This window comes from Dicentrarchus labrax, unplaced genomic scaffold (genome assembly GCF_905237075.1).
Source record: "Dicentrarchus labrax unplaced genomic scaffold, dlabrax2021, whole genome shotgun sequence".
Lineage (NCBI taxonomy): Eukaryota > Metazoa > Chordata > Actinopteri > Moronidae > Dicentrarchus > Dicentrarchus labrax.
In genome coordinates, this window is record NW_026136723.1 from 23,960,429 (window position 1) to 23,984,923 (window position 24,495).

General features: G+C 39.2%; 3 protein-coding genes across 10 annotated transcripts in view; 1 reads left to right on the forward strand and 2 right to left on the reverse strand.

Moving 5' to 3' along the window:
* LOC127358453 (sodium channel subunit beta-1-like) overlaps window positions 1-5,851 on the forward strand; it is a 7,251-nt gene extending 1,400 nt beyond the window's left edge. The window contains exons 1-6 of the mRNA XM_051391566.1: window positions 1-94; window positions 193-359; window positions 1,560-1,797; window positions 2,779-2,920; window positions 4,250-4,324; window positions 5,316-5,851. The exon at window positions 1-94 is cut by the window's left edge and continues 1,400 nt beyond it. Coding sequence (XP_051247526.1) covers window positions 46-94; window positions 193-359; window positions 1,560-1,797; window positions 2,779-2,920; window positions 4,250-4,319 — 666 coding nt within the window. The 5' untranslated portion in view covers window positions 1-45 and the 3' untranslated portion in view covers window positions 4,320-4,324; window positions 5,316-5,851. The remainder of the gene's footprint in view (window positions 95-192; window positions 360-1,559; window positions 1,798-2,778; window positions 2,921-4,249; window positions 4,325-5,315) is intronic.
* Window positions 5,852-5,985: 134 nt separating this feature from the next.
* Window positions 5,986-11,778, reverse strand: naxe (NAD(P)HX epimerase). 4 transcript variants are annotated; one of them, XR_007882429.1, is made up of 8 exons: window positions 11,624-11,778; window positions 10,262-10,452; window positions 10,062-10,170; window positions 8,994-9,104; window positions 7,794-7,904; window positions 7,261-7,408; window positions 6,585-6,922; window positions 5,986-6,450 (listed from the first exon to the last, which is right to left on the reverse strand). XR_007882429.1 is itself a non-coding variant. In XM_051391554.1 (7 exons), exons 2-7 carry the CDS (start codon window positions 10,432-10,434, stop codon window positions 6,723-6,725), a joined length of 852 nt encoding a protein of 283 aa, XP_051247514.1. In that variant the 5' UTR covers window positions 10,435-10,452; window positions 11,624-11,778; the 3' UTR covers window positions 5,986-6,722. The 4 variants fall into 4 exon arrangements, 3 of the variants coding, with proteins under 3 accessions (XP_051247514.1, XP_051247516.1, XP_051247515.1); XM_051391554.1 differs by having other exon boundaries at window positions 5,986-6,922; XM_051391556.1 differs by having other exon boundaries at window positions 5,986-6,922; window positions 10,262-10,545.
* A 1,164-nt stretch (window positions 11,779-12,942) lies between these two features.
* On the reverse strand, window positions 12,943-24,392 carry LOC127358420 (lamin-A). 5 transcript variants are annotated; one of them, XM_051391508.1, is made up of 14 exons: window positions 24,251-24,392; window positions 20,798-23,948; window positions 19,947-20,294; window positions 18,222-18,378; window positions 17,605-17,730; window positions 17,299-17,469; window positions 17,068-17,193; window positions 16,680-16,900; window positions 16,310-16,583; window positions 15,811-15,918; window positions 15,611-15,730; window positions 15,458-15,514; window positions 13,743-13,940; window positions 12,943-13,551 (listed from the first exon to the last, which is right to left on the reverse strand). In XM_051391508.1, exons 3-14 carry the CDS (start codon window positions 20,282-20,284, stop codon window positions 13,516-13,518), a joined length of 1,932 nt encoding a protein of 643 aa, XP_051247468.1. In that variant the 5' UTR covers window positions 20,285-20,294; window positions 20,798-23,948; window positions 24,251-24,392; the 3' UTR covers window positions 12,943-13,515. The 5 variants fall into 5 exon arrangements, with proteins under 5 accessions (XP_051247468.1, XP_051247469.1, XP_051247470.1 ...); XM_051391509.1 differs by having other exon boundaries at window positions 20,798-20,967; window positions 24,251-24,347; XM_051391510.1 differs by having other exon boundaries at window positions 19,947-20,290; window positions 20,798-24,298.
* Window positions 24,393-24,495: the final 103 nt, after the last annotated feature.

The window sequence follows — 24,495 nt, forward strand, 5'->3', positions numbered from 1 at the left end:
CGAGGCCTCTCGTCAAATAAAACAGCTGCTCTAATATCCGGTGACATGTCGACATCACACCTACTGATCCTTTCTCTTCTCTGCAGCCTGTTTGGTGAGTTTGAGCTGATTGACTGTGGCCTTCATAATGTGTTGCTACATCATGTTGGCCCAGAGTAATGAGCTTATGTATCTCTTTTTTGTTCTCAACAGGGTACGAGTGTCATGGGGCCTGTGCAGAGGTGGACTCTGACACCGAGGCGGTGGCCGGCCGGGGCTTCAAATTGGGTTGCATCTCCTGCAAGAGGAGGAGTGAGGTAGATGGTCGTGCCTCCATCCAGTGGTACTTCAGGCCCAAAGGAGAGGCCGATTTTTTTCATGTGAGTACAAATCAGCCACTGGTGCTGCTGAAGAATTTCTATGCCAGCACAAAATGTAACTGACACAGCAGACCAGAGTACAGGAAGGCTTCGTGCTTCTGGAGGAGTTTTAGTCGCGCAAGCATCCTTAAAATCAAACTTGTCCTAGGCTACATTCCTCAAGTCACAAGCTATTTATATATGCATATATATAGTGCACACCCAAGCTCTCTTTCTTCCTCTCTTTCTCTGTCTCATGCACGCACACACACACACACACACACACACACATACCCAGTGCTGAGGTCGTCACGAGGTTCATATGGAATCAATTGTGATATTTTACACCACAGAGATTATTAAAGCTCCAGAGATTGTTTGCCACTGGTGTGCAAAAGGTGTTAAAGGTCCAGTGTGTAACATTTAATATAGCATTCATAGGTGTGTTTTAAGTAGCGTATAATCACCTGAATATAGGAATTATTATGTTTTTGTTACCTTAGAATGAGCTGTTTTAATCTACAGACGCCACGGGTCGCCTTCTGTGGAGTCTGCCATGTTGAGCCACCATGTTTCTACAGTGGAACAGAACAGACAAACCAAACACCGGCTCTTGATGTAGTTTCTCCTGGGTGTGTGGAAGTGGAGGGTGAAGCGAGAGATCTGCAACTACACTGCTAGACGCCACTAAATCCTACACGCTGGCCCCTTTAAAAAAAAATCAAACTTAATTGATCTCCATAGGGGAAACTCTCATTTAGCCACAGTACAAGAAACAGTCCAAGGAGGCACGAAACATAAATAATAATTTGGAATAATACATACAACAAAAGAAAGTACAGAAATTACATTCAAAATATAAAATAAACGTGCAGAAGTGATGAGTTTTCTGTGGGGCTGCACGATAGCTAAAAACACATTATTTTGACAGGTTTTGGGATTTGATTCAGGATTAGTGAGAGACTGATCATTTTTGCATCACAAATTAAAATCTTAACTGAAAAAAATTAAATCTTCTGGGGTCTCCTCCGAACAATCTTAAATCTGAGGAACAAGATTTATAGTCCAGGGTATCTCTTCAGAACTACAGTACTTCATTATAATACTGTTTTCTTACACTTGGCCACATTGCGATCTCAATAATGTTTCGATGAACTGTGTAGCCATATTTTTCGGTCACAGCAGCACTTTGATTAACCTTGATGTCTCCCTGGCAACCAGATCTACACCTACAACGAGGATGGCCCCACCATTGAACACGACCAGTTTTTGGACCGCTTGGACTGGAACGGCAGTAAGAGGAGCAACGACATCCAAGATGGGTCCATTTACCTGCTCAACGTCACCTTCAACGACACGGGCACCTACAGCTGCTTCTTCAACCGCATCCTCTTCTACGCTAACTACGAGTACAACACTGTTGTCACCAAGGTGGTCCACCTCAGTGTGGTGGCTAAAGGTAGGATGAAATCAACTGCAGCGCTCTAACTATTGCATTGCTCTGTAACGATAAGCATTTAATGGATGGTCAAATGTAATGTAAGTTCTTTACACAAGCAAAAGCAAAAGCAGAGCAAGAAACAGACAACAAAAACAACAACAGTAAGCAAGCAGAAGCACATAAAATAAAATCAGACAAACTGAATTATTAAAAGATTAAAAGATGAAATAATTAAAAGCAATGGTAAACAGGTCGGCCTTTAGCTTGGATTTGGAAGTATTGTTTAAGTAATTTGAGCAGCACAGAAACTAAAGGCAGCTTAGTCTTGATTCTGGGAACAGTAATCCAGAACCAGCCGACCTGAGAGGTCTGAAAGGTTCCTACTGGGTCAGGAGATATTGGACCTAAAGCATTTAAACATAAAACTGCCTCCAATTTCAATCTGTCTCAAATGCAATTACACTTTTTTAAAAATCCAATAGCTATCCCATCCGCCCTAGACGCATGAATAGACTAAAATGTGTGGTGCAAGTGGTTGCCAGATCTTAATGAGTGAAAGCTCAAAAGCACTTAATATGGATTGTCTGTATGCATGAAGTCCGACTTGCAGCTTATAAGGACATTCTGCATTAGGGTGTTTAAATAAACGTCTCTGCAGCAGGAGCAGGAAAAACCTCCTTATTGTCTATTTTGACTGCACACTAATAAGTCTGCAACAGTTCTTAATGTAGTGAACCCTCCACACATTAGAGTAGTTTTCCAGTCTTTGGAAACACCTGGAAATTCATTAAAAGGACCAAATATTCTGGAAATAATTCACGTTGTCCAGAATTTTCACGAAAGCCAGACGGAGAATTTTGTTGTTGTTGTGGTTAATACAGTAAGTAACACTTTGTAAATCCCATCCTAACAGGTTGGATTTTACCTGATAACAGCCGAATTCTAAATATTTCCTGCTTTGTAAGAGCGTTTCTTGATTTCCTGACTTCCTGTGTGCAGCCACCAGAGGAACAGCTTCCATCGTGTCCGAGGTCATGATGTACGTGTCCATCATCGGCCTTCAGGTCTGGCTCCTCATAGAGATGATTTACTGCTACAGGAAAATATCAGCAGCCGGGGAAGAAGCATTAAGAGAAGCAGCGTAAGTCTGTTTGCACATTCATGTCATGTCGCTCACGACATGTTAAAACCTTGTATCTCCAGCTTTGGTGATTTGTTTTTGACGTTTACTGAGAGATTAAAGTGCATTTGCTTGTTTTTTTTTAATAGATGAGAAGATTCTTTCTTATAGAGAAAGAATAGCAATCAAACTAAAAATATTGCTGCATTTGTCAGTAGTTGAAAAACAGACACTATGAAGATACAAGGTGTTCCTGCAATAGTATTAAAATGTTATATAAGTAATGTAGAGCTCAAACAGAGTGCTGCATTTTTAAGACAAATACCTACAGAGATATTTGAGAGATATTTCTGGCTCTGGTGCATGTAAAGCATGGACATATAAACGATGGACATTGCGTCTCCGATTCCTCCCACTGTACAAACATGAAGCCAAAATATCCCGGATACGGACGCTGACCTGTAATCCCTCTTTATAGCTTTAAATAACTAATCAAAACCAAAGCTTATAACAAAATTTAACACTCAGAACAACCTAAAATGACATAAACCATCTTTGGGGAAAAATTATTTGACGTGTACTTTGATCTTTTTTAGTCGAGATTTTTTGGCTTCACTTTGGGAGAGCTGTCATGTTGTCCATCTTTATATATGTTGATAATGTAAACACATCTGGGGTAAGGTTAGGGTCACACAAGCATTTAATATGATATAGAATGATGATGAATATGAGATTTTGTGGCGAAATCACACTACAGTACTTATTATTATTAATAATTAAAATATTAATTATAATGCTGTTTGTCCCACTTTAATCAAACAATTGCAGCTTCTGTGTTTTAGTTATTGCACTTCTATTAATTGTGCAGCCCCTCCCAAACTCGATGTGTTCAAAACATTCGGTGTGTATTTCCTCATGAATACTGCCATGCTGTATTCATGTGCTACTGCTGAAATCACACACCTATAATTCAGACTTTTACTTTGTTACATCCTCTCTTCTGTTCACTTTACCTGCCCTCTTACTTATTTTTAAGATTATCAATGTTTCCATTGTGTTTGTGTGTTTTCACTTGTGTCTCTTTGTCTAACGTCTCACGCTCCCTGTGACTACTTGTCATGTTTTCGTCTTGTCCGTCCCATCCTGTCATCCTCCTCCTTAGTAAAAATCAAAACCTCCCTCCTCCTCCTCCTCCTCCTCCTGTAAGTCAAAAAAAGAACAAAAAAGACTGTCATACAACTAGTTATGATGTTTTGTTTTTGCATTTTTCCACCCATTTCATTGTGCTAATGTGCTAACGTTTAACACTGATCACCACTGATGGTTGTTATTTTTCTCTTTTCTTTCTAGAAATGCTGAATATTTAGCGATAGCTTCGGAAAGTAAAGATAACTGTGCGGGAGTGCAGGTCGGAGAATAGCACAGGTACGTTGTGATCTCTAAATGCATGTCAGCAGCATCTTTCCACAATGAGATATCTACCATTTAATGAAGCCTTTTACATTCTTTATGCTTCTAAAATCAAATGTATTGGTGGATTTAGGGTACACAGAGTCCCTTATTGACCAATTCTAACCTAGTTCTGGGTATCGAACCTCCCAATTGAGCTTAAAAAAACAACATAGTCCTGAAATCCAGAATTTCCACAAAATATAAAATGCCTCCATCAAAAAACAAGATCAGCTAAAATTACGATGCTTCAAATTGTATTAGTCAATTTGTTACCCATAAAAGAGATAATTGTTAATTGTAAGTGCAATTAACAATTTAACTTCTAGAAGATGAATTTGATGTAATATAAAATCAATTCTACTTGATTTGAACTGTTACTTATGGGCTGTGGCCAAATTAATGTAGTCAATTTGCCCAAAACTGCAGCTTATGTGACCGTTTGTAAGCAAGTGCTGTCCTGTATTGTCAAGAAAAACTCCTGGAAAATGGTTTGTTAAACACATGAGAGGTATGTTCTCGTTTGTTAAATGAAAAAAGGTTTTTGTTTTTGTTTTATTTCTGGGGGAAAAAAATACCTAAACTCTTGTATCTACGTTAAGTTGCCAGTTTTTTAAGCTAAAGCTAATGTCTGATACAACTGTCCTGCAATACTTTTAACCTTCAGGATGGTTTTAATGTTCAGATGTTGTAATTTATATCAATGATGGTAGACTAAATATTAGAAAAACCTGTCAGCTTAACACAAAACAATTGAATAGCACCACAAACTACATCCTCCAAAATGATCATAAAGTTGAATCAACACCATTTATGAGTTTTTATATTAAACTGTATTAGCTTTAGTTAATTGAACCTAAAAACCAGCAACCTAATGTATATTTTAGAGGTTCTAATGTTTATTAATGAACTGGACTTTCTATAAAAACTGTGACGTCCATTAATACATGTTGTCTTTTGTCTTCAGGCTTCTTCCGTGGACTAAAAACATCCTTCCACCCTCTGACCTGCATGTAGACAACTTAGGAGAAAAGCTCCTTTTCATCTCAAGTCTCTATTTTACCTTTTCCTTGACAAAGACCACAAATGGATATGACTTACAAAGACAGCATGGTACCAGCACTGTATATAGTATTCTGTGCGCAACAGCATGTCCTGCACTTACATGAGAAAAACATTATGCATTAATGAGCCACATTGTCAAAAGCATATACTGTACATACAGTATTTCTCTAAGTATATGTAGTCACACGTTTCTATAAAATGTTAAGTGGTACTATGATGGCCTGTTAAGACTGCAAGAGGCTGATTGAGAAAGAAAGCTTTTTACTACATCATCGCCACCTAATGTATAAATCATGAGACACACAACACGTATGGTATGGTACAGTTATTTATAAAATAAAATGTAATGGACTATGATAGACTGTCTTTCCAGTTGCTAGTTGTACAGTACATTCAATGAAATCTAAAGATGTACTAATAAAAAACTGAAAAAAAGTACACGTGATGGAGAAGTCTTCTGTTGATGGTAATAACGAACGCACGTCACCATGGAAACTGCTGATGTGTCTTGTAAATATTTTAGAGAGTTTAAATGGATGGCTGTCGCTGCAAGAAAACATAATGCAGACAACTTCCGGTATTTATTTATTTATTTTTTTCATGTAGCCGAAGCAAACACCATGTTAGAGCTGAAATAGTTATTTTATTCACCTTAGTGGATTTACAGCTTCCATCATCCTCCACAACAATGGGAACCAATCAAATTCCCTGATTTAAAAGGAACAGTTCAACATTTAGGGGAGCATAATTATTTGATTTATTTCCACCCCAGAAGGTGAGATGTGAAGATTGATACCGCTCTGATGGCTGTGTGCTGAGTCTTAGCATGAAGACTGGAAGCAGGCTCTGTTTAAAGTTAAAAAATATGGCAACCAGCTCCTCTAACGATTACAAATGACCACGATGTATCTGCCAGATAGTTTTAAGTGCAGGTCTCTGCACAGACATGGTGGTACCGTATCTGGCAAAGGAAGCTCTCAGTTCATTTTTTATTTATTTCCAGGGGGCGTTATCGACGGGTGTAGCCCTAACTGCCTCTGGATGCAGGTGGACAGACGTACAACCAATCAGAGCAACAAAAGGCGACGTCGCGCTGAGCTGAACGTAGCTGCTCTGTACAGTCATCGTATCAAACCTGCCCCATAGTAGATGAAAAGGTTGTGATTGTGACCCCGGCCAGATCAGCCGCCACACTCAAGCTCAATTATCACAGACATAAAAACTATGTTTGTGGTAATTTTTCTCCCCAAAATGTTGAAATATTCCTTTAAAAGACGACACTGATAAATCTCATCGCCCCTACGTCCCCCTACAGTTGTAGCACACAGTCCGTGTCGGGGTACTGAGGAAGGTTGAGTTGGTACTTCCTCTCTAGGCCCGGTGGCACAAAGCGGCCTCCCAGGAAGTGGTAACGTCCTCTAAAGAGGGAGGCCGACTTCTTGGGAGCAGTGAGAGAGATGAGCAAGTCGGGCTGCAGTCCGTCTGCACTGCCCTGCTCCACATCCCAACCTTTAAAAAAAAAAGACAAACAGGATGTCACAGTTCAGTCCACAGAGGACATATTAACAATCAGGACAATTATACTCATATAATAACTTCAAAATACCTGTATATTTTATGTCTTAAACACCATGTTTGCCACTGCCTAATTCACATTTAATTCACTAGAAACAGTCTGTTGTACTCAACGGAGCAAAGCACTTTAAGACAATAATATGAGTTCATGTTTACTAGAGAAACTGGATGTAGTAAGAAATAATCTATTCGGTAGCAGTATTAAAATTCACCAACAAGGTAGGAAGTGTGTTTCCTTCAACGGAAATCCATATTCTTGTGCGAGGACTGACCTGACGGGATGTCGATGCTAGCTAAGGGGACTGTCGTCTTCTTCAGCACGTTGAGGATGGAACCAAAAGGCTCTCGTACAGCCCCCTTGAAGCTGAAGCCGAAGATGGCGTCTATCACCAGGTTGTAAGCCTCGTCAATCACTTTAGCCTGAGAAAAGAAAGAAATAAATAAACATACATTTTCTTTTACATTGCTTCAAAAGACCAACATACAACTACTTCATCTACTAATCAAAGAGCACTTTTGTAAAAACACTGAAAACGTGTTATAAATTGTAACTTCAGTGAAGCCAGTAATCCAGACTCTGCATCATTTCAGTCAATTATATAATTGACTAAGCTGTTCATTGCAATAGAAACCCCAACTCCCCCACAGGGATGATTCTGACTTCTAATCTAAACTGCAGCCTCATTTAGCAAGAGCTAATATTGTGTAATGCAGCACTCTCATAGCTAGAAATGAAATGCACGCTCATAAACACAACACCGCCCCACTGAAGATAACGCTGCTACATAATTGATAGACACCAAACCTCAGGCATCTCAGTCAGGAAGGGGATCTCCATTTTCTGGCACTGTGTGGTCAGGCCCTGGAACAGAGGTTTGTTTGGCCTCTTCGGGTAGAGGATGGTCGGCTCGTAACCCTGAACGAGGACAAACAAAGAGGTAGAAAGATTGACAGAGCGCAGTAAATGTCCAGTAAAGAACGCCTTCAGATTGGTTCAATGGAGGTTTTTATGTAGCACACACAGACTGTCTGTGAACGCCTCGAAGTCTAAATACGCTAGCGTTAATCTAGTGTGCTGTACAGAACGGGCAACAACCTACGGACGTCTACTGAGGTCGTCCACTGCTTTTCCTTTTAAATGTTCCTTATGTGTCCCATAAAAATACTGGTGAGAAGTTCTTTTGTTTTTATGCCCCGAGACTGTGGATATTAGAACGGTGAGCTCTCCCAGTATTTTTAAAAGGAAATTAAAGATCTTTTTAATTTTACTTTTACTTTGGAGTAATGTTATATCCTTAGTTTGTAGGTTTTATTTGTCTCACGTTGTTAATTTCAGTTTTTATGTGTCGTTTCAGTTTGTTATGTGAAGCACTTTTGGGCTGTGTTTGTATGAAAGGTGTAAATAAAGTTGAGTTGCGGTATTCAGGTCCTTTACTTTTGTAAAAGAAGCAATATCTCAGTGTAAAAACTACCAGTAATAGTCCTGCATTCAAAACCTTACATAAAAGAACAAAAGTAACAAAAGTAAGACTTCTTATTCCAAAAGGACCCTTTTCTAGTGTTATATACTGTTTATTATAGGATTATTATCCATTTAATAATCTACAATCTGTTTATTTAAATTAATAATTGAGTAATTCAAGTAATATTTATAACATTGCAATATTAAATATTAATTTTAATTAAAAGAATGAATTTAAAATATGTGAAATAAGGCACAATTTCTGCTCTCCGTTCTCAAATTATGAAAAAGTTGACTTATAAAAGTATTAAAACAACTTGATTTGCATTTAAAAACTGTTTTCTCACTTTCCATTAAAAAATGTGCCTTTAAGGACTCAATTACTTACTTCAGAATAAGGTTTAGAAGCTGTTGAATAAAATATAGTGCAGTAAAAAGTACAATATCTTTATAGTGGAGTAGAAGTATAAAACTTGAGGAAATGTACTCAGTTACTTTCCACCACTGCTGCAGAGTCTCTTACTGTCACACAAGGACACTCACAAAGAGTTTAAGATGTCGGGCACAGACCAGGCCGTCGCCTCCGTTGTTACCTGGTCCACAAATCACCAGCAGAGTAGGTCGGGCCTTGACGAGGGAAGTAACCGGATACGCCTGCAGGCAGAAGAAAATCTATACAGCGCTGCACCACAACTGTTTGACAAGGAAAAGAGGATTTTCTTTTACAGCAGCTACTCAACAGAAATGCTTCGAGTGATGCAGACTGAGAAGACGGAGTAATCTGATTATTTCCCTCTTCAGGCAGTAATCGGATTTCTGTTAATGCAAAACCTGGTTTCCTGGTAACACACATGGACCTTTTAAGATGTTTAAAACACCTGTTTATAGTTATATAAATAACTAAATGAAAATAAGATCAATAATATCAAAATAATACCAAAATAAGATCATTCTGCAGTGTTTTATATTATAATACCGAAGTGGTTACTATTGTTGTTTTGTATCTATTGTCACTTATTATGATTTAATAATTCTACTTAAATTCACAAATATATATATATATATATATATATATATTTGTATTTTTGGTGTGCATTTGCCTGTAAAGCACTTTAAACTGCACTAACTTGTATAATAAGTGCTACACAAATAATGTTGACTGATAAGTCAAAAGAAATTCAAAAATAAGGAACATAAAAACTTTGTTTGTCCAAAGCTGTCAATCTTTGATAACGATGGTTAGCTGACGAGTGTATAATAATAATCAGACAAATACAACCGATTCCTGCCCTAAACTGGTTGTTCACCAGTACAGTTTAATGGGCTGCAACTAACACATAATCTCATTATCAATTAATCTGGTTTTCTTCATTAATTCAACAATAGTTTTGACCATAAAATGTAAGAAAGAAAGAAAACAATTTTAAGAAAATTACAATTTCCCGACAACTTCAAACATATTCAGTTTATAATTATATGAGAAAGAAAAGCATCAAATCTTCACATTTAAGAAACGTTTTTGCTTAAAAAAAAAAAAAAAAGAATATTTCAAAATAATAATCTACATTTAACATTTTTATTTCAAAATAAGAGCCTGGATTGACATCTCACCCTGGCGATGGCTGTGGCACAGCTGAGTCCAGCCAGCTCCATCAGCTGGTCCACACTGAAGCCGTACTCACTGAAGAGCTCCTCATCAATGTGCTGGGCCTCCTCCTGCCTGTGGAGCGTCGACAGGTCAGTATGGACAGTCTACACACATTCAGTCTGTAAGTTTTACTGCCCTGTGGACACTTTTTTTAAAACTTCACCCGAGATATTTGATGGTCTGGGCCATGGTGGACGCTGCTCTGCTGCTGAAACAGTCCTTCTTGTGGTTGTTAGCCGCTGCGGACAGCGAACATGTCCCTGTCTGAGCGAGGACTGTCGCGGCCCTTGAGGTCACCAGGAATCCGATCCCAAACAGAGCCCGAACGCTCAACATCCAGCTGGATCCAAACTCCTGGAACAGAAGAGGCCACAGTGATCTACCCTGAACTGAAGGAAGTCAGCACCCACATCGATCCCATGACTTCATGAGCAGACAGAAGTGTAACTGTAGAGCCAAAGGAAGAAAGTTTTACATGAGGAAAGCCTGCGAGCTATAGTTCAGACATCAGACGCCACTGCCTCCTACAGCTGCTACGTTGCTTTCACCGATCGCTTGCTTGCATTTCTTTGCTCCCCTCCATCCACCTGCAGGCTGCACACTCACAGTCCTCGATCATCCCCTGTGCTCTCAACTCCTGCTCAATGTGCTTCACAGGAAGAGATGACACAAAGATTCCTTAAAGTAAACTGTGTGTTTTTTTCCTTTTTTCTGTAAACTTTGCATTTTAAGTCTAAACTTGTGTTCATGGCTGAGTCATCAGACACAACCATACTGCACTGAAGTAGAGCTGTCAGCAACTAATTATTACAACCTAAAGTTAAATCTAATACATTTGCTGCACAGATGTGAGGACATACTTATTTTCTTTGTTTTATATCGGTGTAAACTGAGAATCTTTAGGTTTTGGACTGTTGATCAGAGGAAAAACACTATTTAAAGACGTCAATTTGAACCACTGCGATAGTTTTAACTCTTTTCTGACATTTTAAACACTAAATCAATGAGGAAAATCAATTGTGAATCTATTGATCAAGAAAATAATAGTTAATTGACAGTCCAAAATCCCAAACTAAGACATTTGCAGTGATGCAAAACAGAGAAAAGCAACAAATTGTCACATTTGAGAAGTAAATATTTAGTATTTTAACACAATAAAAGACAAATTATTTAAATGTCAATCACCTAATATGTTTTATTTACCAGTGGTTTTAGTAAGAACAAATGGAAATGATACAATCTGATACTGAACTCTATTTAATGAACCTAAACCTGATTAATTAAGTGATTGTGTGATGTTTATTTTCTCTGTTTATTAAATGTAACTTCAGCAGCCGAGCTAACTAACCAACCCTTTAAAGCACACTGCAGTATGCTGATCACACAGGTTTGTTTTTAGAGTTTATAAACGACAAACAGAAACATAAAAGTCCAACTTCAGCTTCAGTCTGCAGGCTGTTAGCTCGCTGGCTAACGTTTAGCATTTGAGCTGTGAGCTTTACCTTCAGGTGTTAGCGACACTCACCAGATGTTAACGAGCTTTTTCTCGCCAAAGAACAACTTCACATGCACGTTTGTCCTGTTAAACACAACTTACAGGTCGATAATAAACCGATTAAAGGTGAAACTACGCAGCAGCACGCTGACAACCACTTCCTGGTTTGGAAACATAACAACGCTGCTCTGATTTCAAAATAAAAGCCCTTGTAATAGTATGTCTCTAGATTAATTTCCTCCTTTCTGGTTCATGTTTTCTGCAGTCTATTAATATATGTTTGACAGTTTGAGTGCATTAGGGGTCTTGTCTATGATTTGGAGTGTGTGATTTAATGCTGTTTCTCCTTTGGGCTCCTGCTCTGTGCCTACATGTTGTTGTATATTATAAAGATCTATAGATTATAAAGATATAAAGGTCTTCCAGTGTCACATAAGTCCCAGTATTCCTGCCAGGTTTTGCATATATGATCCTTTATGGTCGTTTTATCTTCATTTGCTCTCGTTTTGCCAATATATCCATATTCTTTTCATTTCCTTCCACTCCTACATGAGCAGGAACCCAAAGGAAGGAGACAAATAAAAGCCCTATCTCTAAAGCATACTGATATGGAAGAAAGTACTGTGACAGGAGGAGTCATTGGGTTGAGTACTGTTCTTTTTCAGTAGTGGAAGAAGTATTTAAACCTCTCACTTAAGTAGAAATAGAAATACTACACCATAATAATCCTCCTGCGTACTTACAGAATGCACTCAAAATGTACACAAAGGTGTTAATTACACACAATGGCCCCTTTTGGATTGTTTTATTGTTATATATCATATTTATTATTAATATAATTATTGCTGGATTAGTAAGCAGCATTTTAGTGAGCTAAAATCTTAATCGCAACTATAGTTGGCAGATAAATGTGGTGGAGAAAAAACTACATTTTCCTCTGAAATGTAATGACATAATAGTATAAAGCTCCATAGAAATATAAGTACAACTTGAAATGGAAACACTTTACACCTGAAATAAATATAAAATAAATATTCTACTCTGATTTCTGATCTCGTGTTTTGAATGAAGGTCGTGTATGGATAAAATAATCCGAGGTAAACATTTTGTGTTGTGTTTATGTTTTTAAAATGTTGGTGGTTTTAAATATACAGTTCATTTTTTAATTAACTTGTTGTTCTCTTTCATATATTTAACACAAATTATTATCCATGTAAATTTGTCAGACTGCTACATTCAAACAGATTTAACCCCACAATTAAAATATCCTGCACATTATAATATTTCTATGCTATGTGACAAAAAAAGTACTTAGACGGTCCCACTGTTGTTGAACAAGACAAAATATGTCAGAATTAGGAAAACATGTTTATTGATATCAGTAAAAAATACATAATATTCTGTGGATCTGTAGCGAAGTTGATCTCAATTTACTTTTCAGGATCAAATTCAAAGTCTTTTTGAAAATACATGAACACAAATAAATTTAATGCAACCCTGCTGCATCAGTACAGAGTGTAATGCAAATCTGATTGAACTGTGTTATGAAAAGCACAAGAATGTAGGATTTTTATCTACTTTACTGGCTATCGTCAACTTCTTAGTTGTTTGAGGCTGTTAAAGTAGCTGCTAGGCTCATATGTTACTGCTATGCAGGAAGCCTGGGAGAAATCTAAATCCCTTAATGTCACAGATAAAAACAAAACTGCCTGCTTTAATCATGATTTCAATCTAAGAAAATATTTCACAAGCATGCCTATGTACATTATTTTTAAAAAAGCAGTATAAAGTTTCATTGCATACAATATCTTGAAAAAATATTCCAGAGTACATGAAGTGAACTAACTACAGCTGGTAACTAAAGAACTAATAACTAAAAATTAATTGAATAGTTGAAAGTGTTTCAGCGTGGATCCATGGGCTCACATAATTGGACAGCTCTCCATTCTGCCTCCAGCCTAAGAGGAAAGATCGACAAAGTTACAATCATCATAAGACAGAAAAAAATGTCAATTAAACACTTTGATCTTTAAATAAAACATTAAAAAATGCTTCAAGAGAAGCTGAATTGTTTGTTTGCTTTCTAAAAAGACCTTTTAAAAGTGATAAAAGTCATCATATATCAGCTGTAGGTGTTGCAGCGTCCCACCTTGCGCGGAGTGCTTGTGCTGAACACGTAGGAGTGGGGCAGTAAACCCTCGGAGATGCCTCCGCTGCGGAAGGAGCGGGAAGCTGAAGTCACGGAGCAGCTGCTGGATTTGTCTGATGGAAGTCCGCAGGAGCCGCAGACGACCGTCCGGCTCCGCAGGTTGTACTCACTGTCTCCACAGGTGCTGTGAGCCACCTGCTGAGGCAAACAGACAGATTTAGTATTCATATTAGTGGTCGTTGCTTCTTTTCTAGGATTTATATAACAACAAATTGAATCTTATGTCTGTGAGGGCCTTTTTCTTACTTTTTATAGACATTAGTTAATCCATAAAATAGTGAGTAGTAAATGAATCGATAATGATGTGTTTACATCTTGTGTTATTCTGCTGAAACATTATTAATTTCCCCCAAAATCTGGTTGTTGTTACACTCTCCAGACCAAAGAAATCAACAATACAGAGTTACAGGTTGTTTATATGTTTCTGCATCCTGATAACAAACCACTCTCTATCTGATATATTGTACCACTCCAACAATCATATTGATTATCTGAGTGTTAAAATAGCTAATGCTTTTCAGCATCCCAGAAGGTGTTCCTAATGTTTTATAGGTGTAATTTGATGTACTTCAGCTCCATTTATCATTAAAATTACTTAAAATTAAAACTGAATGCTGCTCACTGCCTCTTAGTGTTGCAGATTCCTGTGTTATGTGTGTACATACAGATACAGATGGGTGAAATTAAAGGAAAAAATGAGAGGAGAAACTTAACAAATGCTTCCACAAAGGTGAACTGCATGGTGCAATTAAGCAATTAACATCCAATCAGGCTCTGTGGCATGTATGAATTCTGAGTTGATCCTGATTTTGTGGGATATTACAGTACGGTTACACTAAATAAACCCATCATCATAAAGCAACCTTTACCATCAAAGGAGCCATTTTGGCCCCAAAAAGCAAAAACTATATCTGCCTGGTGCCGCAAAACATATTTGAGCCGTATAATGCTGATTGACTGAATGGATTTTGCACGACAGATCAAGCACAACCGTAAGCCAATTGTCCTCCAAGACTTTTCTTTTTTGGATTTGGAGCCCATAGCAAGTCTTCGAAGGCAGACTCAAGACTGATAACACGGTAAAATATAGAGAGAAAGGCAGCAGGTCAGGATATTACGTGAAATTTAAAAAAAAATGTATTCATTTGTGTGTAATGACTACACATTTTTACAATTGGAGAATGTAAGAACCTTTTAAGGCCTACAACAATGACACATTTCCATATAATTTGTTTTCAAAACCACAAGGAGCCACTGGAGAGGGCCTAAAGGTTGCCTAGCCCTGCAAATCAACACAAGTTGTTCTTTATCCTATCATAAGAGTCCTAGGATAAAGGTAGGAGTGGTTCTTCCAGGACACAGGGGAATTGAAATGAGTATGAAAATGAGGTGAATCATATGCTATGGCCTCCGCAGTCACCAGATCTCAACCCAGTTGAACACCTATGGAAGGCGTGTTAGACGGCGCTCTCCACCACCATCATCAAGACACCAAATGAGGGAATATCTTTTAGAAGAATGGTGTTCATCTTCAAAAGAGTTTCACAGACTTGTAGAGTCAATGCCAAGACACATTGAAGATGTTCTGGTGGCACATTGAGGCCTTACTAAGACAATATATGTTGTTTGTATGTTTTTAATGCAGTTTCTCTCACCATGTCATCATCGTCTTCTTCAAGGTGTGTGCGGGTGATCTTCCTCATTGCCATTTCCTGGAGGAAAAAGTTTTATTTATATATTTATGCCCATTTCTGACACTTAAATAAAGTGTCCAAATACCACATGTTTGACTGGTAAATGTAAAATACCTCTCCATTGGCACTGATCAGGGTGGTCTGCAACAGGTCTCCGGTGCCCCAAGAGGGCTGAGTCTTCCACACCAGGTCAGAGGGAGGACTGTGGGTCCCACCAGCACCAGAGGCCCAGATCTAGAGGTACAGTAGGGTATAAGTAACTGTGTTCCTCACTGTGCTGATGTGTGTTTCTGCTGATTAAAGTTGCTGCTTACCGTGACCCTCTGTCCCGCCTTCAAGGTGAATTTCACCGGGAACTTGAAGATGATCGGCACACCAGATCCCACCTGCCGCTTCACCTGCCAGTTCCCCAAATTTTGATCCTGAGAATTGGAGGAGGGGGCAAGTGGTTATTTTTCATAGTCTGAAATGATCCAAGTTATATTCTCCCTCAACAGGTGATGAATTAAAGGACCAGTGTGTAAGATTTAGTGTCATTTAGTGGTAAAGCTGCAGATTGCAACCATTTGAATACAGCTCAGCCTTATTATACATTCATGAAAACATACCTATGAATATTATATTCCATTTCTGACAATAGATCCTCCTAAATGTTACACACTGGACCTTGTATAGCTGCATGATGGAAATTTGTGGGAACAGGGTCTATTATATTGACCAAACACACAGTGTGCAACTGTAGCAGAAAAAGCAATCTTGTTAGGATTTCTCAGATAATATTTAATCACCCCACAATTTTTTTCATCTTTTCACCTCATCTGATTTGTTGCTGAGTCTGACATATTTCCCCTCCAGGTCCACCTCGTCCACAGTGACCCGTCCGCTGGCTGAGGCCTGCTGGGTGATGCGAGTGCGGGCCACAGCTCCACCTGCAAAGCTCGAAGCCTCGCTGTCGGTGTCGTTGGGGCGGCGCCTCTTGGCTGGAGAGTTCTGAGCGCCGTAGTGGACTGATCGAGAGTGAGCTCCTGAAGTAGAGGAACGACTTCCTGTCACTTTGGTGGGCGGGGGGCTGGGGGAGAGACGCAGCCTGCAGGGACAAACATGGGAAAACAAGTGTGGTGAGGCTCATGAGTCACTGCAAAACTCTTATTTTATTCAATAAACTCATTGTGAGCCAACACACCTCTGCTCCTCTCCCTCCAGCAGCTTCCTGTAAGCACATATCTCCATATCCAGAGCCAGCTTGACATCCAGGAGCTCCTGGTACTCATCCAGCTGCTGCTGCATTTGCTGCCTCATCTCAGCCATTTCTCTGTCTTTGTCTCCCAGCAGACGACGCGTGGTGTCCCGCTCCCTAGACAGGGCTTCCTCCAGGTCCCTCACCTTCGCCTCGCGGGCCGCCAGCTGGATCAGACAGAAGAGTCACACAGTTAGAGTTAGGAAAACTTAATGCCCCTTTAGCTATGAATCTTAAAGGGTACATGTTCATGATGATGCAGTGCATTATTGATACAAGCATCTTGGATTAGGTCCCTGAATGTGATCTGTGTGAGCTGCTCCTTTCAGATCACCTGTTTCTGCAGCTGGCTGAGCTGAGAGGACATGGACTCCACGCGGATTCGTGTCTGCTGGAGCTCCTCATGAGCTGCTCCAACCAGGTGACTGCTCCTGTCCGCGGACTGACGAGCATTTTCCAGCTGACAGAGCAAGATAGAAAATTAATAACCAATCTTATGATGTGTTTTCTGATATTTTATCTTCCACAGAAGACCACAAGAGAAAACATGTTTTGTAGAGCAAACCTTGGTATTGTAGGTCTTCTCAATCTCATCCTTGTACATTTTGATCTGCAGTTCGTGCTGGTTACGCATCTCCATCAGCGCCTCCGACAACTTGCTTTCAAAGTCCTGCTGGATGCCATTGTCCAACTCAACCATACGAGACTCATGGCGCCGCTTTGTCTCCCGCAGTTCCTGTTTGAGAACGACCAAAATCATCAACTAGGAGTGCATGTTTTTTTAAATAACAGGCAGAGGCTGTAAAGGGAAAAAGTGAAGTGAAGAAAAGGAAAGGTGATTCATTGATGATGATAAAAACTTTTCTCTGACCTCCGAGTGGAGATTCCTCTGAAACTCCAGCTCCTCTTTGAGGGTCTGGATGCGATTCTCTCCGTCCACCCTCCTCAGCATCTCATCCTGCAGCTGCTTCCTGGCATCGTTCAAACTGGTGTCCAGCTAACAAAGCAGATCAGGAAATGAATATTAGTACAAAGCAATACACAGACATTCGCATAAACACGCCACAGAGGGCAGAAATATGCAGTAAATATAATAAGAAGGCAGGAGAGTAGGGAGGCTGCTCTTTAATCAAAATGTCTGAGCTCAAGCAGCCACGACAGAAAGAGAAAGGTCTGAAAGCAGCAAAGAACTGTTCTTCATTTTCTCACACAGACACATAGTTCATATTTTATTTTTACTCAGTGAAAGCCCAAGGCCCTTTCCAAACTCCACTGAAAAAAAATCAGAAATAAACAGCTAGTGCTCAAGGCAAACACAGGGTTATAACTCGTTCTTTGATAGGCTGACATTTATTATCACAAATTGGAAAGCACAGAGGATCGTGAGGGACAAACTGGGAGCTGGTGAGCTTTGTAGGCGAACTGCAGAAAGATGGACCCCAGATGTGTTTCCACTGAGATATAAATTGAGCGTAGGTTTGAGTTTACCTTGGCCACCTGCGTTTTCAGGTCCCTGTTTTCCACCTCGAGGTTTCGCTTCTCTCCCAGAGCCGTAGTCAGGGACGCATCCTTCGAGTTCAGCAGGGCCTCCAGGTCTTTGAGCCTCTGCAACGCTCCAGCCAAGTCTGACTCCTTTTTGGTGTTTCTGCAAAGACACAAAAGAGTCTCAGATGTTAAGCTGCATTTTCCTGGATGTGTCTGTAATAACTGATAGAGGATGTTCCAGTAAATAGAATAGGTCCATTTTGCTTTATAACTTTATAACCAAGAGGAAACTGAATTACTATAGTTTTCTTTACAAAGTCTATGTCTACAAATACAAGCTATTTTTGAATAAGGATGTAGCCTGGATGAAATAGGAACAGGGGAAAGACCTCGGTGCATATGACTCATAGGCCACAGCAATCTGTGTCCAATCCCGTGTATCATGGTAGCCACAAACCACAGCCGTTGGTGTTTAGCTGAGAAGCTGCCATGGCAACGGCTTGGCTTTGCCAAACACACAACTGCCCTCGTCTCAATATTTATGGAAAAATAATGGAGGAAAGAGTGGAGCCCTCTAAACACTGCCACGTATTGTGTGCATAATGATTACTTTGGAGAAGGAGGAGAAACTGAGGAAAGAGTTAGTCATCAGGTCCTGGATCTGGAAGCATGGGAAGGAGTCGGCGTCGAGGACCAACGTCAAAACTACAGTGAGCAATGAGGAGGGTATGCTAAAGCTAGGGAGTGGCCCCCGGGAGCAGGCCAACGCTGCTCCCAGAGTGTGAGCAGGAGTTATACAAGCAACAGCTATTAAGAGCTAATGAGTAAGTGTGTTCTGCTGCTGTGGAAGCACGTGCAGAAATGTTTTAGATACTAACACCGCAATCACAAAACCCTCTCACTCACACACCAATGGACAAGTGGACGCCTTTGACTGAGAATGACTTGTTTGGAAACGGGGATTTCGGACGCCTCGGGGCAGCTGTTTCATCTCATGATCATCAGATTAACAAAATATCTGGATCAGAAGTGTCTTTTCATTTTTATTAAAGGGTACACCAGGCTGATTATGACCAAAAATCTTTTTAATCTTGGAAATAAAAGTAACTAGTTACACAATTTTTGCTGTGCTATGTGTTCTCCCATAACAACCTGAGAAAAAATAATCTTAATGCTCGATGTCAACAGTTATATTGTAAGTGCTTTCAAAAGAGTTTGGTAATTGTAACTTTAAAGCAAGCTATGATATTTTAGCTGAGCCACTGGGATAATTAAGGGATAATAGTAAATGCTAAATTTACGAGTTCAAGTAGGAAAGATTCATAAAGACGGCAGACTGACTTAGTAATGTCAGTTACATTGCAAGTTTGCTAACATTAGCCACCATTAGCTACCAGTCATATCAGCCCCTCGTGAGGCTGTAGCAGCAAAACATGTTAATTTTATTGCTTATGAGCTCAATTTATTATTATCACGTTATTATTCAGCATTATGAATGATATTTCATACCTAGCTGAGCTTTAACTGTGAAGAAACTACATCTCACAAACATACATGGGTGCTTTTAAGGAATTCGGGGCCTCAAATGTGCTGTGACCCCCTTAAAAAACACCCCCCACCCCTCTCTGGTCAATGTAGTTTATCACTGTTTTTTTCTCCACACACACACACACACACACAGAAAACACTAAATCCTGTCAGATTTAGACTGAATGTGCTGCAGCCCACCTTGCTTTCAGCTCTTTGTGGTCCTCCCGCAGCTTGCCCAGCTCCAGCTGCAGACGTGCTCTCTCTTTGGCCACAGAGTCTAGAGTCTGACGGGCATCGGCCAGCTCGGTCTCATAGGCGGCCTTCAGGCCCGTCAGCTCCCGGCTGACCTCTGTCTCTGACTCTGTGATGCGCAGACGCAGGCCGGCGTTCTCAGCCTCCAGAAAGCGCACCTTGTCGATGTAGACGGCCAGCCGGTCGTTGAGGTTGGACAGGTCCTCCTTCTCCTGGAGCCGGGTGATACGGTTGGGGGACATTGGTGTGTGTGCACCTCGGGGAGTGTTTTTGGGTGTCGCCATTGTCTGCTATCTTTTCAGAAACAGACATGATTATCAACTTAATTATTCTGAATTACGTTTGTTTTTCATGCACAATATATCTATCTTTTGTGTAGCTGTGCAATAAAAACAGGACTTTAGTGCTTGAGTTTAGAGTTCAGTCTATAAATCTACAGTCAACATTAACTACTGTAACTACTGTTGTTAATCATAATAAATCCATTAAACTCTGATTAAAAACATACCTAATTTACTCATAAAAGCAAGATTTTGACTTTTAAGGAAAACTGTGGATCTGGAAACTTCTATATGAGTATAACAAAGTCATAACTGCAAGTTTAGATTGAAATTGAAAACATAATCCACTGTAAAATATCCGGTGGCCAAACGGCAGAATCTTTTGAGTACAATGGCATAAAACAGACATACAAAAGAGTATAATTAAGAAAAAGACATGGGAGGGGTTATCGACTCCACCCAAAAATCAAAGAAAAGTCTGCACAAAAAAATCCCAACATTGTCGGGAAGATTTACCTTTTTTAGAGCTCGTCGGATAAGGAGAAAAATGCTGCTCCAAGGATATTCGTGGACTTTGTTCGTGTGACTTTGACTCTGTTAATTGTCTTTGTTATCTTGTAATGGGGGTTGCCTCTCTTGGTTCTCCAGCACTGTTCAGTCTGTTACTGCGCTGTCTGCAAACCCATCTGAGTGCCCATATAGGAAAGAATGAGATGGGAGGAGAGGAGAGAGGTTGGCCTCCAGTTTGGCACTTGGTAGGTGGTTGTTTCTCTCTCTCTCTCTCTCTCTCCATCTCTCTCTCTGTCTGTCTGTCTCTCTCCCACTGTAATGGGTGTGCAGTCTGAATGAATGAGTCACCCTCTACTCAAAGAAACACCACAGTGCTATGTGATACAAGAGATAATTTTAAGCAGATCTGTTGCCTGAGAGTTGAGTTTGTTTGACTAAAGCCACATTGTTCATACTTCTCCATGAAGCTGAAATGTTATATGAGAGATTTTAGACTGTGTTTGACCCTTCATTTTATGCACACTGGCTCAAGAGCTAAATTACTTCCTTATTCTTCGATTGGTCGGTTCAGTTTCAGCTTTGATAAAACGTTTCTGACTCAGGAGATTTTCAGCTGCTTCATATAAATTAAACACAGAAACTTAAACATGTTCTCGCACTGTGGTTCCCAAATGTTTTCCTTAAGTGACCCCTTTTCTGCCACTGAGTAAACTGTCATTGCCACTGATTGAAATGACATATTTTATGGATATTTCATATTATGTTCAATGCATAACAATAACATTACAGAACCACTAATAAACTGTACAATGAACTTAAACAGTGAACACAATAACTGCAGAAGGTTTGTGTAAAACAAGTGATTTGGATGAATTTTGAGCAGATTATTTCCTGTAAATGTTGCATCTTTTTTTTTTTTCACTGATATTTTAAGGTAGCTTTATACAATCTATATTATGTATTTTGTCTTATTTTGTAACAATCATATTAAATTCACTGACACTTGGCCATTGTTCTGTCCAAGGTTCTGTGAAAACATCTTTGGTTCAGGACTTTAAAGTTTATATCTTAAATTATAATCCTAACTTTAAAATTTAATTTAAAAAATCATTTAGTTTTCTTCATAGAAATTAATGAAATGTAGAGATAAAATCAAAGTTTTCTTCAAATCTACAAGGCCTCGCAGACCCTCTGTGATGCTTTGGCGACCCGTAGGTGAGCAAAGAACAAGGTCAGGCTGATTTCTGGGGAAATGTTTGATGGCAAACAGCAACCAAACTATATCTGGATTTCTTTGCAACCTTAAAGCTTCTTAACAGGAAGTAAAAAGAGGAAAACTGGATGCTAATGGCTTATAAAAGCCTTATAAAAGCTATTAGCATTTGGATCCCAAATGTTTTGGTTTGTGAGCCCTTAAAATGAGGCAATATGTGTGTGAGATGACACGAGAGAGAGTTTTCTTTTGGGGGCATTTTATACATTTATTGAGAGTAAGCAGATGGGAAATGAGGTCTAGACTCAAACCTGTGACATTGTGATTACACAGTCACTGCCTTAGACTCCTGGGTCAGCAGGGCACCAATAGTATATATTGTTTTATTTGAGGAATTTCCACAGACCTGAAGAGGTTATTGTGAGTATTGAGGGGGGAAATATAAAATTATATATATATATTTTCTTTTAGATATTATTTTTCTTTACCCTTTTATGCCCCTTCAGATTTATCTTCTGACCCTTTGAGGGATCCTGACCCCCAGGTTGGGAACCACTAATCTAAAGAAACCATCTGGATTCAATTATGTTCTTCTCTGTTGCTTTTTTCTGTTATTTTTCAACCCTTAATATAATATATATATACCACTTATTTTATCTTGTAATAAGATTATTCTTGTTAAGATTATATAACCTGTACTATGCAATTATCTGGCTCTATTTCTTATGATTTAAAGCCTATATTTCCTCCAAATTACACATAATTTTGTCCTGTGCAATTAGATATATTTCTACACCTCCTGCTCTAATATTTGTGTAAATTTCATCCATCTTTCAAAGCAATATTCTTTAATATATATATATAACACATCACGTGTACACACAATTATCTCTATGCAATATTCCATCAATGACATAAAAAGGTGTATATAGTGTACATATAACTCTTACATTTTGTGTTTTTATCTTTATTCAATGTATATTGTGTATATATATATATATATTTATTGTGTTGTATCTTGAGCTGCTGTAACAAGCAAATGTCTCCATTATGGAATAGTCTATTTTTATCTTATATTGTTAAGATTTTAAAGGTGTATTAAGTAGGGCTGTAACAAAATATTGAAAAATATCATATTAGTTTTGAGATTTTGTCTCAATTCTTCAAACACACCAACCTCTGGACAGTAGTGTTGTAAAGGCCTGTGTTAAATACAAATGCAGATCCTATTGTTCTGGTTGCATAAGAAAGTAAACTTTTTACTCTGATTTTATATATCTGTGTGTGTATATATATTAAATCACAATATATCACCTTGGTTACAGCAAGTGTGCTACATATTGTATTGTATTTAGTATTAACTGTAGATGTGTGCACATTAACACTTGCTGTTGTTTCCCGATGTGTAAGCTCTCAATATATTCTTGATTTTTATTAATAAATACCTTTAAAGCTATTTAAGTGCATCTGTTCAGCTCTGCAGTGACTCTGCATGTAATGGAAAAATCCCACTGTCACCAAATGAAAAACACAATTAAAACCCGGATGTTAATTAAAAACCTTAATCAGTGAATTTAATAAAACATTTTAAAAAGGGGAGAAAACGTATTGATCTCAGTGGCTGTTGGATTATTTGCTGTATTTCCTGCAGAGGACATGATGCACCCTCGCTTCCCCACTCGCTGAGTCGGATTGAGAGACTGACACCGACCGCAGAAACACATCATTATCCTCTCTAAACTGCTCTCCAACGCCAATCTGTCCAATGATTCTGAAGACTCAAAAAAGAAAATCGGTCCTGTCTCTTCCAACATGACATAAAGGTGAATTACGAGGAGCGTGTGAGCGCTGCGCGTCGGTTTGTGGCTCGACAGGATCCGTTTTTGTCATGTGGTTTGTGGGAAAACCCGTATTGGATCACTGTGGTCACCTGGGCAAAAGGACCTGGAAAAAAAAGTGCCGTTGAGTGGGCAGACTGTCAACATTAATACTGTACAGGTGGATTTAACTCATCGGGGAAAATATATACAGCAATGTCACAAAGGCGCAAGATAAATAATCCACATGTGCGCAAATATTAAAGCTTCAATAAACCGAGAATAATCCGTTTGTGTCCATTAAACTCTCTGCGCCGGAGGAGTCACGTGAATACTGGGTTGCAATGTCTGAAAATTGTTAACAAAAACGAAGCGACCTTACAGGTAAAAGCAACAACATAAAAAGGCTGTTTTCATGAAGGAACACACCTCACTAACGAGTCCACTCCAGATCTTATTGAGCGCATGTCGCAGCCGCAGCTTTGCGCGGATAAACAGCGGCTGTGCGCAGCAGAGCAACAAAAAGGAAACCAAGGACAAAAAAAAAAAAAGATATCCAACGACCTTAAAAAGGAAATAAGTCTACTATCTGCGCATCAAGTGGTTATTATTAAAGAGTTTAACGAGTAAAAACCCCCCGTCGCCTCCGTGAAGCTGCGTAAAAAAAAACCCGG

What these genes read in the sequence shown, in the direction of transcription:
- LOC127358420 (XM_051391508.1), bottom strand. Translation starts at nt 20,284, where the DNA reads ATGGCGACACCCAAAAACACTCCCCGAGGTGCACACACACCAATGTCC. An exon ending in TGAAAACGCAGGTGGCCAAG is followed by an intron (nt 17,731 to 18,221) that starts GTAAACTCAAAC and finishes CTGCTTTGTTAG; the next exon opens with CTGGACACCAGTTTGAACGA. An exon ending in TCAGCCAGCTGCAGAAACAG is followed by an intron (nt 16,901 to 17,067) that starts GTGATCTGAAAG and finishes TGTCTGATCCAG; the next exon opens with CTGGCGGCCCGCGAGGCGAA.
- naxe (XM_051391554.1), bottom strand. Translation starts at nt 10,434, where the DNA reads ATGTTGAGCGTTCGGGCTCTGTTTGGGATCGGATTCCTGGTGACCTCA. An exon ending in CAGACCATCAAATATCTCGG is followed by an intron (nt 10,171 to 10,261) that starts GTGAAGTTTTAA and finishes GACGCTCCACAG; the next exon opens with GCAGGAGGAGGCCCAGCACA. An exon ending in GTGCCACAGCCATCGCCAGG is followed by an intron (nt 9,105 to 10,061) that starts GTGAGATGTCAA and finishes TTCTGCCTGCAG; the next exon opens with GCGTATCCGGTTACTTCCCT.